This window comes from Dromiciops gliroides, chromosome 5 (assembly GCF_019393635.1).
Source record: "Dromiciops gliroides isolate mDroGli1 chromosome 5, mDroGli1.pri, whole genome shotgun sequence".
Classification (NCBI taxonomy): Eukaryota; Metazoa; Chordata; class Mammalia; order Microbiotheria; family Microbiotheriidae; genus Dromiciops; species Dromiciops gliroides.
Window position 1 is genome coordinate 54,642,344 of NC_057865.1, and position 19,094 is coordinate 54,661,437.

The following is a 19,094-nucleotide window of genomic DNA, read 5'->3' on the forward strand; positions in this document are numbered from 1 at the left end:
AGGTCAGAGAAATGAAAATGAAAAGCCTGGCCCGAGGACACACAGCTCACAGGTGGTAGAAGTGGGTTGTCTGCTTACAGCATGTGAACACCATCATGGAAAGATGCTGCCCTCAATGGACTTGTCCACAATTTTAGATTTGTTTTAATGGACAAAGGAGACCAACTTCTTCATGCACAAGTTTGAGCTTCTGTAGAGTCAGGACATTCTGGACATGTTTTATGTAAGAGATTTCCGTTTTCTTGCAGTATTACTTACCGTCCAAGGTGGTATATGTCGCATTAAATCCTTCCCTTTCCACAGATATGTCACTGACAAATTTAACCGTGAGGAAGTTGCCTCGAGAGATAAAAGGAGCAGGGCGAGTGGAACCACAAAATGTACCGACCAAATTGGCATTTTCATTATCACCATCATATACCTGTAAAATACAGAGAACGTATTATTTCTCCAGTTCTGCTCAGTCCTCATATTTTATGCTAAATTAGCTTGTTCATGGGTCAATATGGACCAAGTTTGTTGATCTTTCATCTACTTTTGCATGCTCCGAGAAGAGGTAGTCTTACATATGACAAAGTAACATTTATATCAGACATTCAATAAAAGTATAGATGGTAGGATCTAAGGTCTAGACCTGTAATGGAACTTCACCATTAAATGCAACCCCTCTCATTTTGGAGGTGAGGAAACAATAATCCAAGGAGGCCAGAGTCATACTGCCTGAGGTGAGATTCTCACCCGGGTTTTCTTGACTCCAAGTCCAGTGTTCTGCCCACTAAACCATGCTGCCTCTCAAAGGCTAGTGCACTGCTCATCTATAGTCTAAGTTCAATGTGGCCAGAGGATTTATCATTTGCCAAGCTGGCACCCTCAGTGTCCAGCACAGCACAGCTAAGTAGATGCTTCATAAATGTTGAAATTGTTCAATTGAAATTCAAAGGACATGCAGAGAAATGAGATGTTTAAACTGAGTTCTCGGTGTTCTTGCATTTTTAAGTCTATTTTCTAAAGTCAATAGAAAATTTGTTGTTGTTCAGTCATTTTTTTTTTCAGTCATGTCTGGCTCTTTATGACTCTATTTGGGGCTTTCTCAGCAAAGATACTGGACTGGTTTGCTATGTCCAGTTGAAGAACTGAGGAAAACAGGGTTAAGTAACTTGCCCAGTGTCATACAGCTAGTAAGTGTTTAAGGCTAGATTTGAACTCATGAAGATGAGCCTTCCTAACTCCTAGTCCAGTGCTCTATCCACTGTACCGCCTCGCTGGCCCCCAATAGAAAATTAGATGAAAATTAATGGCATTTATATGTAGCTGCGGAGACATCCACACTCACAGTTTTACACATACACATAGTTTGAATGGGTTAGGGAAAAGTTTAAATGAAGACAATCTACCTCAACACAGTCCTGAATTCTTTCTGCTTCTTCATGGTATTACTAAACAAATGAACACTGGTATTTTTGTTTTAGAGGTGGGATGTGTCTCTAAAGTTTTTGTTTTGTTTTTTTGTTTGTTTGTTTTTTAGTGAGGCAATTGGGGTTAAGTGACTTGCCCAGGGTCACACAGCTAGTAAGTGTTAAGTGTCTGAGGCCGCATTTGAACTCAGGTACTCCTGACTCCAGGGCTGGTGCTCTATCCACTGCGCCACCTCGCTGCCCCATCTCTAAAGTTTTAAATAAAAGGTATCAGTTGTTTCAGACACCTCAAAGCAGAACTAGAGCTATTGATGTGACCAGCAACATAAAAGGACACTGAGGTATGAAATGAAATAGATATTTAGTAAATTTAATTAGTTTATTTAATACAACAGACATTTAGTTTGCTGAATAAAGCAGAAATAAATGGCAAAGCAAAAACAAAAATAAAGCTCAAAATAGAAATAAGCAGCTTCAACACTAGATGGCATGTTCCTTCCTTTATAAGGAACATGGAGAATTTTCCTCTATTTGGATCCAGAAGGCAGAATTAGCTAGAATGGCTGAAAACTGTAGAGAGGCAAATCCTATCAATTTGACCTCTCCAAAATGGAAGCGGTTTTGGGAGAGGTTGTGGACTCCCCCTCAGCTGGGGTCTTCAAGCAAATGCCAAGGAAGTTACAAATGGGCTTCTTGGTCAGGTCACGACTGGACTAAGTGGTCACTGAAGTCTCTTCTACCAATAAAGTTCTGTAAGTCTATGAAATTATTTGTTTCTACAAAGTGACGTGCTAATGTAAATTAGGAATAGGGATTAACCTGTGGCTTCCCTGATATTGGAAACTCCAAACAAGGAAATTCCCTTTACCAATATAGGCTGGCATAGTTTCAGCAGCTTATAGCGTTGCCATGCTGTTTCTCTCAATGAAACATCGAGGATGGAAAATAAAAATTAAAAAAAAGGTCTGGCAACCTCATAATTAAAATTTCAATAGCAGAATTTCAACTTCACAACAAAGCAATTATATATTACTATACAAATATGATAAATATGCCATAAGAACCCTCCATCATATGAAGTGAGCAGAACCAAGAGAACATTGTACACAGAAAGAGCAATATTGTTTGATGAAGAACTGTGAATGACTTGACTATTCACAACAATACAATTATCCAAGACAGTCCCAAAGGACTATTGATGAAGCATACTATCCACCTCCAAAGAAAGAACTAATATTGATAGAACAGACTGAAGCATGCTATTTTCTACTTTCTTTCATTTTTTTCTTTTAATCAGTTTTCCTGTACAAGATGATAAATATGGTCATATTTTTACATAATCATACTAAAAGAACCCTCCATCAAAGTCCTACTTCAATATAATTGATGTGAACCTGGGATCTTGAAGGCTGTGCCAATGGATCCAAAGTCTGGCAGATCCTATCAAGCCAAAAAGTCTTTGCAAGCAGTACCCCTTACTCATAATGTCTAGAAAATAACCTAGCAGTATTTGGATGGGCACATCAGCATGTGGGCAAAATGGTGATGAATTTATTTCAGCCAAGCAGTTCATGACGACCTCCAGCTAAGAGAGAGGATTTGTGGCCCACCCTGGTGAAGGGAATATCCGTTAAAAGGAAATAGTGGATCTCTGAAGTATTGACAATAATGTAATAATGTATAATGATTATATTAATGATGTAATAATGATACAGCTAATACCTCTACTAATTGGACAAGTTACAGTTGTTGAATCTTTAATTTTGAAATTTCCAAAATGTGCTCAAAATTTAATCTCTAGTATTAATAATTTAATTCCTAAAATTTTAAGTTTTGTGACATTTCTGAAAGACTTTCAAGACTTTTTATGCTGGTAATATGGAAGAGGAAAGTGAAAGATAAAAAGGAATGCCATTTTATTTGAAGGATATTTACTTGCCACAATAAATAATTCAGTAGAAGCAGTAATCTTAATAACCCTAAAAGTCAGCTATCTCGAAAGCCATATTGATGTACTTATATGTGAATAGCTGAGTTGGACTGCACTGACTTGGATATGAACATAGAGATTATAGTTGAATAACTTTAGCTCTTCTAAAAAATGTTTCAGTATGCACATAAGACAGCTATGTCAAGGGCTTTGCAAACCTTTGCAGATACTAATATTTATTAGTATTATCTTCCAGGAAAATAGTGCAATATTAGAAAATTAATCTCTGCAATGAAGAGCATCACCGAAAAAAGAACTGCCCCTTACTACTCTAGAAAATGATGATGATGGTGGTGGTAATGATAATAACAATTCACAGTAACATGGTGCTTTAAAGTTTACAAAGTTCTTAACTAATAATCCTAGGAGGTGACTCACTGTCATCCTCCTTTTAAAACTTTTTATAAATACAAAAAACCCTTTTTTAATAAAGATAATTTTGACCTTGGGAATCCTAGAATAATTCTTCGCTATATTTGAGATTTAAAAGACAGATTCGAATACTCCCGGACTTTATTATCTCCTAGTTATGTTTCCCTATAAGATACAGTCTATAGTTTTTACAAATATACATTTTACCTCTTTCCTCCATGGATCCAAATTTATTCGGTATTTCTTGAGCTCCTATTATGTATGTGCTCACCACTGTTCTAGGTACTGTGATGGGTACAAGATTTCAAAAGGACCATTATTTTGTCAGGGGTTCTCCCTGCACTGACACAGATCACAACCCTGCTATGCCTTAGTAAGAGAAATGATTTCATAAGTTACTGTGACCAAAAGAAGTCAACATTAAGGTGATGTCACTCCTTTCTTAAACTGGTTCTCAGACAACTGAAATACAACCCATTAGTGGTCCTATTTTCCAGCTTGGTAGGGTCTGCCTTTGAGACACCATCATCATGTCTGTGCCACTCTTAGGCAAAGGAAGAGGACTTTAGTAGGAGAAGGGGAAGTACATGACTGGATTGGGGTACCATATTTTTTCAGAAGAGTAGTCTCACAAGATCTTTCTGGCTCATGCTTCCCCCCTAGGGAAACCATGGGAACATCTATAACTGGCCTGTAGCTTTCATATGCAGCTCTGAGTGGTTTGAACTCCACAGAACAAGAGCACCGAACTCCCCCCCCCAAACTTTCCTTTAGAGTGGGCAGGATCTGGACTTGCCAATTCATTCTCTAAGATGCCCCTCCCAGGATAAGGTGATCGCTTGGAATCTCCTCACCCTGCTGCTAACCTAGCTTTGGATACTTAACACCTTCCCAACTCCTTGACTTCCTCTCCCTCCCAATTTGAGGGCTGGAGGGTGGAGTAAGCATTCTTACCAAAGCTTGCTGTTATAGAAGGGCAGGGTCTAGACTTTCCAAGCACTCTGGACTCTCTATCTGCTTGGTTCTATCTCCATGAAACAAGATGCCAACACACTGGGTATCCTCTGGTGTTGCCCCTTCCTTTGTTTTCCAGGTTCCTTTTGTGTATCTTCTTCCATTAGATTGTAAGCCCCTTGAGGGCAGAGACTATCTTGCTTTTTCTTATTTATATTTTGTCTAGCACATAGTAGTTACTTAAATGTTTATTGAATATTGAATAAATATACTGTTCATTTTGAAGAAACCTTCAGTTTCCTTTTCAAACACTCTGGCTTATAAACCTTAGATTGTAGGACAGGTTTCATTTTGCCCAATTAAAAAAAAGAAGGCACTTATATCCGAGCTAATTAACCATTAAGAAACAACTCCTCCCCTCTGTAGAGAGTATCAATCAACCCTAATGATGGTCCTGAGCTTCCTTCCTGCCTAGTTTTGTGTGGTCCACATAACTCACAATACCAATAAAGGGGTAGGTTCATGTTGTTCTTCCATGTATATGTTTCTCTGCTACACTGATCTTTCTGGTACCAGAAAGGCCAAAGACCCAAGTTGCTCCTTATCATTATGGCTTCATGTCTCATTGATACATTGAGAAACCAGCTCCCCACTGGAAAACCAAGTTAATTGATATCATGTTCACAACACCTCTAAAACTCATACCCTCCTCTCTACTTCCGTACTGAGCCTTTTGCTGCCTAGACTAACTACCTATCTGTTCAGTTAGCCTTCATTCTTTCTCTGGCTAATTCATCCTTCACATCTTTTCCAGAATTTTATCTTTCTTAAGAAGATATCGGGGGCAGCTAGGTGGCACAGTGTATAAAGCACTGGCCTTGGATTCAGGAGGACCTGAGTTCAAATCCAGCCTCAGGCACTTGACACTAGCTGTGTGACCCTGGGCAAATCACTTAACCCTCACTGCCGTGCAAAAACAAAACAACCCCCCCCCCCCAAAAGAAGATATCAAATTACCCCTTGGCTTAACTATCTCCCAGGGATATCTATTGTCTACTGATTAAAGTTCAAACGCTTTCCCCCCAGAATCAAAGTCCAACAACATACAACACCATCCTTCCCTTTCATTCTCATCTTCTATCACTTCCTTCCATATACTCTATTTTTCAGAAAAACTGGACTATGAACTTCCCCCTGGCATACTCACTATGCTTTTCTGCTTCTATCTGGGCCTCTGCTCATCCCTGGAATCTACTTCCTCTCTCTCTTTTTGTCACTTAAGGTCCCACCCATCCTTTAAAACTCAACTCGACGTCACCTCCTCTAGGATTTGTCCTTGGTCTCCTTTGTCACTAGTCGTCTTCACTCTCAGATGTATTATAGCACTGTGTTTTTTAACTTCTAATATTGTGTATTATAGCTCTCTGTGTTGGCATCTTATCCTCCTACTGAATGTAAGGTTCTGGGAGGGCAGGGACTATGTTTTATCTAAAGTTGGTATCTCCCCAACAAGGTATCACACAGGGAGGGGTCAATTTTCAGAGAGTCTTCAAAGTCTGATTAAACAATTTGCACTTTGTGCTGTCAGAAGTAGGGAAGTGGATTTAAAAAATGGTCAGTGGAAAGACATGATTAAAGTGGTAATTTTAGAAAGATTAATCCAGTGGTGGTTGGGTAATTAATTATAAAGGGAAGAGACAAGCAATAGGTGATCAGTTAGGTGACTATTACAAAAATGCAGTTCAAGGAAGGAAGGCCTCCCACAAGGGTAGGAGCAGTAGAAATGGCAAAGAAGGGGCAGCGAGGTGGCACCAGCCCTGGATTTAGGAGGACCTGAGTTCAAATCTGGCCTCAGACACTTGAAACTTATTAGCTGGGTGACACTGGGAAAGTCACTTAACCCTCAATGCCCCGCCAAAAAAAAAAAAAAAAAAAGGAAAAAAAAGAAATGGCAAAGAAGTGGTGGTTACGAAAAACATCCCAAAGGAATTATCCAAAGGATTTTCAGTGTGTGAAATATGGGATAAGAATGAAGGATAAGTCAGGGATAGCCCCAAAATTCCATGTTAGGGTGATTGGGGAAGTAGTGCCATCACTGAAAGAAAAAAGGAATTGAAAGAGATTGAAAATCTGGAGAAGGGGAAACTATGCCCATCCTTGCCACCAGCACTAAATGTTAAAGCAAGGCAAGACCTCTTTATAGTGCTTATTAAAAGCACAAAGCACGAGGAATCAAAAGTAATTTCTTAGATTTGAAATGGCAGAGTTTCCATTAATAAGTACTTCAGGCAATTCTTTTAGGGCCTCTCGTTGATAGTTTTAATGATATTGCAGCATCACAGGCAGAGAATGCCTCTGTCTATAAGCAAAACTAAACTATTAACAACTTTCATGAAATTAGTACCAATTTTGTCTTATTTTTAAAATCCTAAGAGAAGAAGATTCCATAGTATCCCTTAATAACCTATTCTATAATGGCTTCTATATTAGTCAGATTTACAACTCATCTTTGTCTGTTCTTTCCTGGTGTCAGAATTATATATATACATATACATATACATATACATATACATATACATATACACACACACACACACACACAAGCTTGAATCTAAGTAGTTTGACATCTGAAATCTCTTCTTAGCCTTCTCTAATCTGGCTTGTTATTTTAGTACTCTACTGAAATGACTTTCTTAAAAGTCACAGATTAACTTTCTCTGTGCCAAATCCAGTGACATATTCTTTATCCTCATCTTCCTTGACTCCTGTGCAACATATGACATCTATTGATGGCTACCCAATCCAAATCAGTATTATTCTGCCATCTCCTATCTTCTGAATCACAGTTCGGATACTTTCTGGATGCCTATGGCTAAATTATTTAATTTCTTTGAGCCTCTGTTTAGTTATCTATAAACTGAGTGTTACTAACACTTCCATAGCCTACCCCATTGGGTAGGCCCATAGATTTAGAGTTGACCAGACACTTTCTAGGTTAGTTAGTTCAAACCCCTCATTTATAGGTAAGAAATGGGGGCTCGACAAAGGTAGATGATGGGATTAGGTTCATAAAAGTATAAACAGCAAAGCTAGAACTAGAATACAAGTCATCTAAATCTAACTTCAGGGGCATTTTTAATGTACAATGGTAATGGTAAGGAAAGCTCCTTTGTAAACCTTTGAGTTATTATAATATGGGATATTGAAACCTAATTCATTTGATGAGTTTCTTTTTTTTTTTTGCAACTGGGGCTGAGCGTTTTGACTAGGGTCACACAACTAGTGTCTGAGGCCAGATTTGAACTCAGATCCTCCTAACTCTAGGACTGGTACTCTATCTATCTGTGCCACGTAGCTGTCCCAATTTGATGAGTTTCTAAGGACTTTGAATTTTCCATTGGCTCCCTCATTGAGAAGACTATGGTTAACTCCTGATTCTGAGCATATGAAGACTCATGCACACTTGAATATGAGTAATTAATTAATTAATATGAGTAATTGAGGTTCAGTGACTGGGAAAGAACAGTTTGGCTTGGGCTGCAAAGCTGATCCTTTTAGAAGAGAGAGAGAGAGAGAGAGAGAGGGGATTGAAGGAAGGAGAAAAGGGAGAGGGAGGTGGAGAGGGAAAGAGCTGAGTGAAGACCAGAAATAGGAGGCTTAAAAGTGGGCCTGGGTCTTAAGTAGGAGGAGGTGGAGGGGCCATCCTTGGCACAGTGCCACTCCCCCCACCGTGCCCAGCCAGAGAACTACTAAGGACAGCCTTGGGGCAAAGGTGCATTTCAGTTACATTTGCTGTCATCCATCACAGCAGGGAGAGCTAGCTAGTGGTAAGAGCTCTCTCAGTGATATAGCCCCAAGAAAGGAGAGTCACATGACCTAGACTCTTTTTTTTTTTTTTAGGCAATTGGGGTTAAGTGACTTGCCCAGGGTCACACAGCTAGTGTCAAGTGTCTGAGGCTGGATTTGAACTCAGGTCCTCCTGAATCCAGGGCCGGTGCTCTATCCACTGCGCCACCTAGCTGCCCCTATGACTTAGACTCTTGTAAACTCCAGCTATGGAGAGGCAGTGGTGGAGATGAAAGTTGCGGAGAATGGCAAATGTTGCTAAGTGAGCAGAGTTCCTCCACTTTCCAAAGAAGTATCAGAAGTACCAAGCCCATTCCTGGCCCAAATATTGAGCGCCGTGACCCTGGAAGCTGAGGACCTGCAGTGTTATGCAGTAGACAGAGCCCTGCATTTAGACTTCGAGTACCTGGGTTCAAGTGTGAGTTCTTCCACTTAAGGGTCTCTGACCCTTAATTTCCCTATCTATAAAACGAGGAGATTGGACCAGATGATCTTGGATTCTTGTCTAGCTCCAAACCTCTGAGCCTCTGACTTAGCTGTGATACAGTGGAGTAAAACAAAAAACTCAGACTTCACCCTCAGCTGCTTATATGAGTTATTTGAATAGTACGGATCTGATGGGAAAGGGACCGCCTCTTCAGAAGCCCAAAGGGAGGTGGGTGAAGCTGGACCTCACTGGAAAAAGGAACCTCAAATGATTAAGTTCATAGATTTAGGGCTAGAAGGTAACTCAGAGACCGGCTTGTCCTGGCCTCTCATTTCATAGATAAGGAAACTGAAGCCCAGAGGCTTAAGTGATTTGTTAGGACATCAGTGGTTTGATTCATCCACAGCTCCTTTGACTGCAGAACCTTGGCTCTTTTCACTGGCCATACAGCCTCTGAAATAATGCCAGGAGACTGGAAGCATTTATGAGCCTATAGAGTGAAAAGGACCATCACCAGATTGTTGGCTGCCCTGGTGTCTCAAGTTTGATGTTGTTGTTGCTTTTTCCTTTTGAATGAAGATGAAATCATAGGACAAGGAGTATGTACTATGAAGCTCTGAGTCTGGATGACTATATAGGTCCCTGAGAGAAAAGTGAACTTCAATTAAGAGGGAAGGAAATTATATTGATTGTTTAGGGATGGGATAACTCCTCCTACATTCTTTTTTTTTTTTTTTGCAGGGCAGTGAGTGTTAAGTGACTTGCCCAGAGTCACACAGCTAGTGTGTCGAGTGTCTGCGGCTGGATTTGAACTCAGGTCCTCCTGAATCCAGGATGGTGCTTTATCCACTGAGCCACCTAGCTGCCTTCCTACATTCTTTTTGTGGGATGAAATAAAGGCTGTCCTGTGCCAAATATGCATTGTTATCTTGAGCACTTGCACGGAAACCAAGGATTACTTAATCACATTTGTGGAAGTACAGACATGAGTCGTACTCTACATTACAGTTCCCAGAGGAAACCATGAATGAGACCAAAGCAAACCAAACACAAGGAAACACTTACTCCAAAATAGAATGTGACTTGTGTAAGCCCAGAGGTTGGGCATGTATCATATAGTCATTTAGTAACCTTCTGTTTCCTTCACTGGTTCCTCTTTCCCCACTTCTTCCCAAATTCCTCTGTTCTCATGGTTTCCACTTGGTTTTCCTATAGCCTTTGATCCCTATTGCTGGTATGTCCTCTCAGCAGAACTCTAGTTATGCATCTCCAACTTCCTGCTTTTAAGCAAAGCTAATTAAAGATAAACCAAAAATAAAGATATGGTATCTCTGAAATTATAGTCTAAGACATTTGGGAAGAAAAAAATATTTTACAAGCATTAAATTTACTTGTAATCTTTCAGAGGGGCATTGTATACAGTAAAGTGAGGCTTCCTGTAATTGGAGGCTGTGGTTAGTAGCATCTGGTTCAACACCTGATTTCCATACCTTTACATAATCATAAAGGCATCTTCCATAAGATGATAGTCCTTCTAGGGAAAATGTAGTGAAGGTCAGATTGATTACTTTGTTGACAGGGGCTCTTATGAGCCATACACAGTCTAAGTTCTTGTCGTATTTGCCGTCTGCATTAGAATCGGGAGAAGCAAAGGTGGAACTTGAATTTGTTAAATAACCTCCACATCCATTCTGAGGTCCTATGGGAAAAAAAGAGAAACTCTATCACCTACATATGAAAAACACATAAATAAACAAAACCAATATATAAAGGAGTCTATAGCCTTCACTCTCCATATTTAGAATTTAAGAAAATGAATTTTTCTCATTTTTTGTGACACTCTTTAATGAACATTAGCAGAATGTTGACTGAGATGTTGTTTACACCAGTTTAGGAAGGAGTGAAGATAATAATTGCTTTCTTTCCAGTCCAGTTTTTCCTTTATTATCATACACATGCTTTCTATTTCATCCCCATCATCAGTCTTTCTCATACATTGTTAACTAGAAAGGCAGATGACAAAAATCTCTTTATTTTGTGAACTCAACAACAACAACAACAACAACAACAACAGATCAAAGTTATGTAAGGTTATTTTTTTTAAACCCATATCAGGAACAAATGATGTCACCAAAGTACCTGGTGATCACTGGGTAACAGGCTCAGTCCTCTTCTCCCCTACTGAAAGTATGAAGAACAAGAGTCTACTACATAGTCATCTTAGGATAGCTTATAATCCATATATCCATACTTTTTTTACTTCCCTCAGTGAAAAAGGGGATTAAACTGAAAAGTGCAGAGAATACAAGAGCTCACTCTGCTTACTGTTTGTTTATGACCACCAAAAAAAGGGCCACACTTACTCTCCTGAAGCAAAAAACAGCCTTTAGGACAATTCTCCACAAGACACCTCCCATATATATTCTAAGGTCACACATGATTCCTTGATAGATAACACAATAGAGGGATGGATTGATTGTTTGATAATTTCTTATTATAAATATGAAGCATGAAAGAGGTAGATAAATGCTCATCCAAAGAATTTACCGCTATCACTGAGGATACCCAAAGTCAGAGTCCAAATGGAAGAGGGATTCCCTATTAATGGTGGTCTTCCAAATACTCTTATTGATAAGTGACATTATGCTGACTGCATCAAATCATGGAATTTTACAGATGCTCTTAAACTCTATCCAAAGTCACTCAAAGGAACTCAGTCTATATGGGGGAAAAACAAATGGATAAAGACTTTTGATTGGCAAACTATGTTAATAATTGGATGGACAATACATAAAGCTAGTCTATCATGGCATATATCACTGGATATGGATAATAAACTGGTCCCAGACAGAATTGGAAGAAGACAGATGATTGAATTGTATTTAGAAAACTGCACAATGGTTTAAATTACTGCACATACGTACCCCAAGCTTCTTCCTGAAAAAAAATCCCACGTTTTACAAGCCCATATTCTGTTTGTCAATATATATGGCTGTGAACTTTAGAATATCACAATCTCCAAGGAATCGAAATCATGGGTAAGCCAGTAGTCATACAGAGATGGTAGCAAGGTAGGTAAAAACGGATGACAGCATATTAACAAATGACGAAATATGAGCAAAAGGTAACCCAAAGAATAGTAATCAAAACAATGTGCCCTAGAAAAGGAGGTTGGCTAACTATGTCATAAATGGAAGGTCTAATAGGTAGATAGCATAGATGATGTACCGGTCCCCATTCAGTGTCAAGAGATGAAGATGGAACCTTATCAATAAGAGTATTTGGAAGACCACCATTAATAGGGACTCTCTCTTCCATCTCTTCCATCACAAAATCAGCAGATGGGGCCCCTGTGGAAGATTTAAAACAGGACATGGGCAATAGATGAGTTACACTCTCTATTACTAGAGAGAATATTTATATTGATGATATCATGGATCTATTGGAATACTAAATAACTGAGGCAAAAAAGATCAAAGTTTTCTAAGGTTACAATGTGATGTCTCTCTTGAAGTAGGGTTTTGTACTATAAAATAAAAATTGAGAAGCTTCAAGATAATATATTTTGCTATAAATAGTTACTATATATCACATATGTGTAGATTAATATAGAGACAAAACTCTTGCATAATAAGGGTAATGATCTACCCTGGTCCATGACCTGAGCACAGGTTGCAGCTAGGAAAAAGGAAAGAGTGGATTTATTGGGAAAATAAGTCAAAAGAACTGTGGAAAGCTAATGCATTCTAACAGGACTCTGGTTTTCACAGGTATAAATCACACTGATAACCTCCTATATAATGTCTATAGGCTATGAAACTTATAGCTGCAGAGTTAACCATCACCACCTGGAGAGAATATCCGTTCACCAGTAAAAGGAAGACTCCTAACACTAGAGGGCACTGACATTTTGCACTCTGCTCCTGGAAGGAAATAATGCCCTCCCTGATGCTGGCTGAACACCCAATCCCTGTCTGCTGGGCAAATGGACTGAGGGTACAGGTGCACCACCGAGTGGGTTAGACTGCACTGTCAGGAGGTTCTAAGTCTGGTAACACGACCCAGTATCTGCACAGTCAGTGGTTTCCTGGAGCTGAAGCCTGTCCTGATGGCACAGTCCCCGATAGATTCTTGGACAGTGTCTCAGATTAAGTTCCTTGCTCAGGAAGCTAAGCCAGGTCCAAGATTGCACAATATCTTGCTCACAATTCTCTATATAGGAAGAAGACTGGCCACTGGAGCAAGAGACCTGATCAACTTGGTCATGGGGAACTGGAGGTTTTATTTGGGCTGACTAGTTCTGCAAGAGTCCTGTTTTGGGGAGTGATAGCCTAAAAATCAATTAATGTCTAGAAAATAACCTTAATATGTATGTGTGCATATTGTTATATATAAAATGATACAGTGTATCATTATTACATACTACATCATTATATGGTATATATTATACTTCAGTTTCTAAGCTTAAATATTAGATAGCTTTTAAAAAATTATTCCATAAGCTTTAATTAGTGGTTAGTGGCAACTTGGTGTCACCAGGGATAAAGTGCTAGATTTGGAGTAAACAAGACATGAGTTAGAACCCTTCCCTAGACACTTACTAGCCATGTGACCCTTGGCAGATTGACCAACCACTTTCAGGCTTGGTTTCCTCCTCTATAAAGTGAAAATAATTACCACATCTACCTCTCTGGGTTGTGAGGCTCAAATAAAAAAAAAGTATTGAGTGCTTCACAAACCTTAAACGCCCTCTATAAATTCCAGCTATTTATTATTATTATTATTAAGGTATAAAACATGTGCCTTATTTCTTAATGATTAGAACTATTCTAGAATCAATAGATTTTGCTTTAGGTAGAGAGAGGATAATTCCAGAATTTGATCACTGTGAGAGCATTAGACTCATCAAAAAGATTTGGAGAATTAAGCAACAAAGATCTTTATGACGTGTGTGTGTGTGTGTGTGTGTGTTCAGTTGTTTTTCAGTCATGTCCAACTCTTTTTCTTGGCAAAGATACTGGAGTGGTTCGCCATTTCTCTTACCAGCCCATTTTTACAGACGAGGAAGCTGAGGCAAACAGGGTTAAGTCACTTGCCCAGGGTTACACAGCTAGTAAGCATCTGAGGCCTGATTTGAACTCAGGAAGATGAGTTTTCCTGAGACTCCTGGCCAGCAACCCATCCACTGTGCCAATTAGCTGTCCTTGGCTCATTTAGGCCAAGATAATATATTCAGTTGAAATATTCAGGTAATTAAAAACAAAAGTGATGAAAATCTTTTTAAAAATTGCCCTATTGTCCAGTCCAATTTTCAAGTTTAGACTCAGCCACCATGTCTCCAGTTGTAAAATGGAAATGACAGAATTTATTCCACTGGGGCAGGAGTATAAATAAGGATGAATTAAACGGCCGGTGACATTGGTTTCATATCTTAAGGGCTACAATAGTGCCCATCTCCTACAACTAATTTATGTACAGCATCAAGATATTGGTGGTGGGGCTGAAGGAGGCAAGGGGAGAAGGGAAGCTGTGATTATGGAAAAAGTCAGCTCATCATTTAAGAAAATAATGTGCATTTAAGTACATCTTCTGGGTTGACATAAGATATGTCTTCACCTTGACATACTGGTACATTTAGAACCATAAATTCAGGCTCTGTCAAGTTACTAAACATTTGTCCAACATCCAGACAGCTTCCATCAATCGACACTTCATCAGTCAGGAGGTGTCAGAGGCCCTTGCCCTGCAGGAACTCAGCAATGACACTGTGACTAGGGTGACCAATGTCACCCTGCCCTTCTGCCTGGGAATGGGAGAACTGCTCAAAGAAGAACCAGGTACTTCTTTAGAAAAGGAAACACATTCAAAGGATGGCTCAATATGAAAAATGTGAGCTCTCATTAAGTCCTAAGGCCTGGTGCAGCTCTGCCTAATTACAAACCAATCCCTTTATTTTCAAATGTGTGCTTTCCAACGACAAAGCTGAAGACAGAAGTAAGAATGAATCAGTCATAGCAAACATCGCCTAAAAAGTGAAAATATTTCTATTATCCAAGGGGAAGAAATCAACACAATAAAACTTGAGGCTTCAGAGGAAAGTCATCACTTCAGAGGTGGTACAGTTTGACAAGTTGCTTTCATAGATGGGCACTTCTGTAGGATGCATGTTACAATGTGGAGGTTCCAGAATCTTCTGGAGTCCAGCAGATGGCCAAACATACTTACTGATAAAGATCCCCATGGCTTTGGGTGCTTCTCTCTATGCCAGTGATCGATCTCTCTCTCTCTCTCTCTCTCTCTCTCTCTCTCTCTCTCTCTCTCTCTCTCTCTCTCTCTCTCTCTCTCTCCCTCCCTCCCTCCCTCCCTCCCTCCCTCTCTTTCTCAATCTCTCCCTTCTCTGAGTCCTTATCTGGTTCTCTCCTTTGGCCGTAACATATTCTACTTTCTGTCATACATATTTGTGTATATGTTTTGTTCACCTCTTTTTCTGCACCCCCCACCCCCCCACACACATAGACTGTAAACTCCTTGAGGGCAAGAACTGTGAGGTTTTTCATCATTGTATTCCCAGTGCTTATGATGTCTTCTCAAGAAAAGGGGTTTATTAAATATTTATTGGATCAACCTAAACAGAATAAGGCTGGCTTGCCTCCCTCTGTCAGTAGCTGTAGGATGCCTTTATATCTATAATTTATTTAATTCCTGTAGTGGATTTTTAAGAATAGAACTGCCCTCCAGGAGGGCCCCTTGCTGCAGCACATAATTCCTGACTCACATTCATCATTCCTAATGACCAGCACAGAAACTTAAATATCTTGGTCCGAAACCAAATTCTGATGCATTTAGGCACAAATCCAGCTACCCTTGGGGCAAACAACTAATGAATTCTGAGTGGGTGGAGAGCAGAAGGGGGAAAGCACTTCCAAAAGGGGGAAACTGTAATCCAGGAAAAGGCTTATGTTATGTGCATGAAGTCATTTTCCTCCATTTTAGGAAAATCTGAAGCATCTTAAATCTTTGTAATCAGGGGCAAGGTCTTTGAAGATAAGGAGAAATGGCAAATTTGCATCCACAGCCTCTGGCCTAAATCTTCAATGATAGGATTTCAGTGAGAACATGGAAATGGGAAGTTTCCATTGAATTAAATTGGACTCTATTTTCCCTGCTGTGGACAGAGGATTTATAACAGATCTTACTCCTATGTGCAAAGCGGAACAAGCCAGGCTTCCAGCCCTCCCATTCAGTATCTCCCTTCATTCTGGCCAGATGCATGCCTGCCAAGTGAGAGAATTATGTAGAAGCCAGCAGTATCTCAAGGAACTAACTACCTCAAAGGAGGTGAAAAGTGGGGCAGCTCGATGGCGCAGTGGATAGAGCACCGGTCCTGGAGTCAAGAGGACCTTAGTTCAAATCTGGCCTCAGACACTTGACACTAGCTGTGTGACCCTGAGCAAGTCACTTAACCCCAATTGCTTCACCAAAAACAAAAAGAGATGAAAAGCACATCTCCCTTTTCTTGTTCATTGGGTCACCAACTATACTAGATGCAAGAGGCATGTTGGAGGATAATATCCTCCCCAAATGTGTATTTATGGGGGTGTGCCATCCAAGAGGCTTGGAACAGTCTTACATAGGAAACTGAGGCCCAGAAAGGCCAAGTCACTTGCCTGAAGTTGCCCAGAGAGTAAGAGGCATAGCTGGGATCCAAAATCACAACCTTTCCCCTCAGCAGAGGATGATGGTTGTGGCAAAAACTCTAGGGTGAGAGTCAGGAGACAAGAAGATTTCGATCCCACCTTTGACGATTGCCTCTGTATGACTGTGGGTAAATTACTCAAACTTGTACTGACTTCATGAGGAAATGATTCCTTGTGCTATCTGAACCTTCCAGGGCTGGTGTGAGGACCAAATGAGGTACTGTACATAGAGTCTACAAAGTCAGTCAAGAGGCAGTTCTCAAACAAGACTTCTTTACAACTCTTTAAAATTATTGAGGACCTCCCAAAGAGTTCCCATTAACGTGGGTTGCATCTATCAATATTTTTTATCAATATTATAAATTCATGATGATGATGATGCAGGGCAATTAGGGTTAAGTGAATTGCCCAGAGTCACACAGCTAGTAAGTGTCAAGTGGCTGAGGCTGGATTTGAACTCAGGTATTCCTGAATCCAGGGCTGGCGCTTTATCCACTGCGCCACCTAGCTGCCTTCTAGTCTTAGTATTATTATGAAAATCATTTTAATATCACAGACCACTGAAAGGTGCTTGGGTGTCCCCAGGGTTGCCAGACCACCTTGTGAAAAGTACAGCAAACATTTTTTGTAAATAACTACTGTTTAAGCACTGGGGTAGGTATTGGGGATCCAAAGACAAAAGAGAAAGAGTCCCTCCCAGAGGAGACAATACATATATACATATATATATGTGTGTATGTGTATATGCATAAGCTATGCACATATATATTATTTTTGTGTTATGTTTGTATATGTATGTGCATGGGTGTATATACATGTATGCATGTGGCAGGGGATGGATGACAAGTCAATGGAGGCTATAGAGAAGGATCAGTTGATTGGTAAGAAAAGAACCAGGAGAGAGCAGTGTTATGAGAAGCACAGGCAAAGGTATAGATCTGATAGCACTATAGAAATGCCAGTCATCATGATGAAGCTTTGAATCTGAGGGAAAATATCCCTTGGTTCTGTCCTCCTCTGACTCATTCTCTCCTTCCTCCACTCCTGCTATATGACCTTAACATTGGATGGTTCTCAACACCTAGAAGAGAACAGGAAAACTGTCTGGCATGGAATTATGGGGGAATGGGCTTACAGAGCTGAAAGAAAGAGAAAAGGAGGTGAGAAGAGAATAAAAGAAGAGAAGAGTTTTAAGTCTAGTAGACTGGGACTTAGGAAAAAAAAAAGGTTGCTCAAGGTGCTGGGGAGAGGGATGGAGACAAAGGGAAAAATCCAACTTGGGGAGCTAGAAAATGAGAGATTCAGATCAAAGGGAACCAGTGCAGAATTATTTGCTAAGTTACATGTTGAATAGTGACTATAGTAAGTATTTTAATTCAGAGTTTTTGCAATCGCTACATGCATAGCACTGTGTGAGGCACTGGAAGTCTGAAGATGAAATAAGGCACGGTTCTTGTGCTCACGAAGTATATCACTACATCAGAAATTCTTAACCTATGGTCCAGAGACTCCCAAGCAGTCCATGGGGTAGATTTCAGGGTGGGGGGAGGTTGTCTGTGAATTTGGATAGGAAAAAACTCTATCCTTAGAAATGTAGCATTTCCTGTAGTTATGAATTTTTTAAAAACCTTGAGAAAGGATCTGAAGACTTCACCAGATTTCTAAAAGGTTCTCTTGCACAAACAGGGTTAAGAATTCCTGCTTTACTTTGATATGACATGTCACATTTACAAGGAATTTGATATATTCTATTGAGGAAAGGCAACAGTACATAGATAAGTAAATGCAAAGTAATTTCCAGTGTGGAGACCAGTCCCTCAAGGGTACAGCTCTCTTTAAGGAAAGAATTCAGGAATGGGGCTTTGGGCTGCCTTCCGAGGCCCTTCCCAGTGCCTTCTACACCAGCAAAACGCCCTGCCTACTTCTAAGCTTTGTGGCCTGGTTAACAGAGCTCTGGGTGTGGCTGCAGGGCTATGTGTCCTTCGGAGAAGCAGGGGAAGTTCCCTTCCTATCTTTGTCACCTCTGAAGTATTCTCCAATACCCCATACACGGAGGGTATTTGGCTCCCCGCCTTTCCTGTAGTGGTACCCACTTGAGGGCTTACGCAGAGAGATCGTATATGAAGCCATTGCATTGGAGCTCACTTTCTCTCCCTATACTGCTAAACCAGGGGCATGCCATGAGTGTAAGAAAATTGGACACTAGAAATCTGAGTGTTGCCTCTGGGCCAGAGTAATGTCAGAATCCAGGAGAAATAAGCCTTTCCAGGCACCACCCCACGTGTAGAGATGCTCTAAGAAGGAGTCAGAGGGAATTGCCCTTCCCTGCCCAGCCCTGCCTCTAACACCCTTGCAGGAGAGTTCGCATCTTGTCTGGGGCTATTCTATTGAAG

General features: G+C 40.2%; 1 protein-coding gene across 1 annotated transcript in view; it reads right to left on the reverse strand.

The window, feature by feature from the left end:
- CUBN (cubilin) overlaps nucleotides 1-19,094 on the reverse strand; it is a 294,282-nt gene that overhangs the window by 11,296 nt on the left and 263,892 nt on the right. The window contains 2 exon segments of the mRNA XM_043967014.1: nucleotides 259-421; nucleotides 10,495-10,703. Coding sequence (XP_043822949.1) covers nucleotides 259-421; nucleotides 10,495-10,703 — 372 coding nt within the window.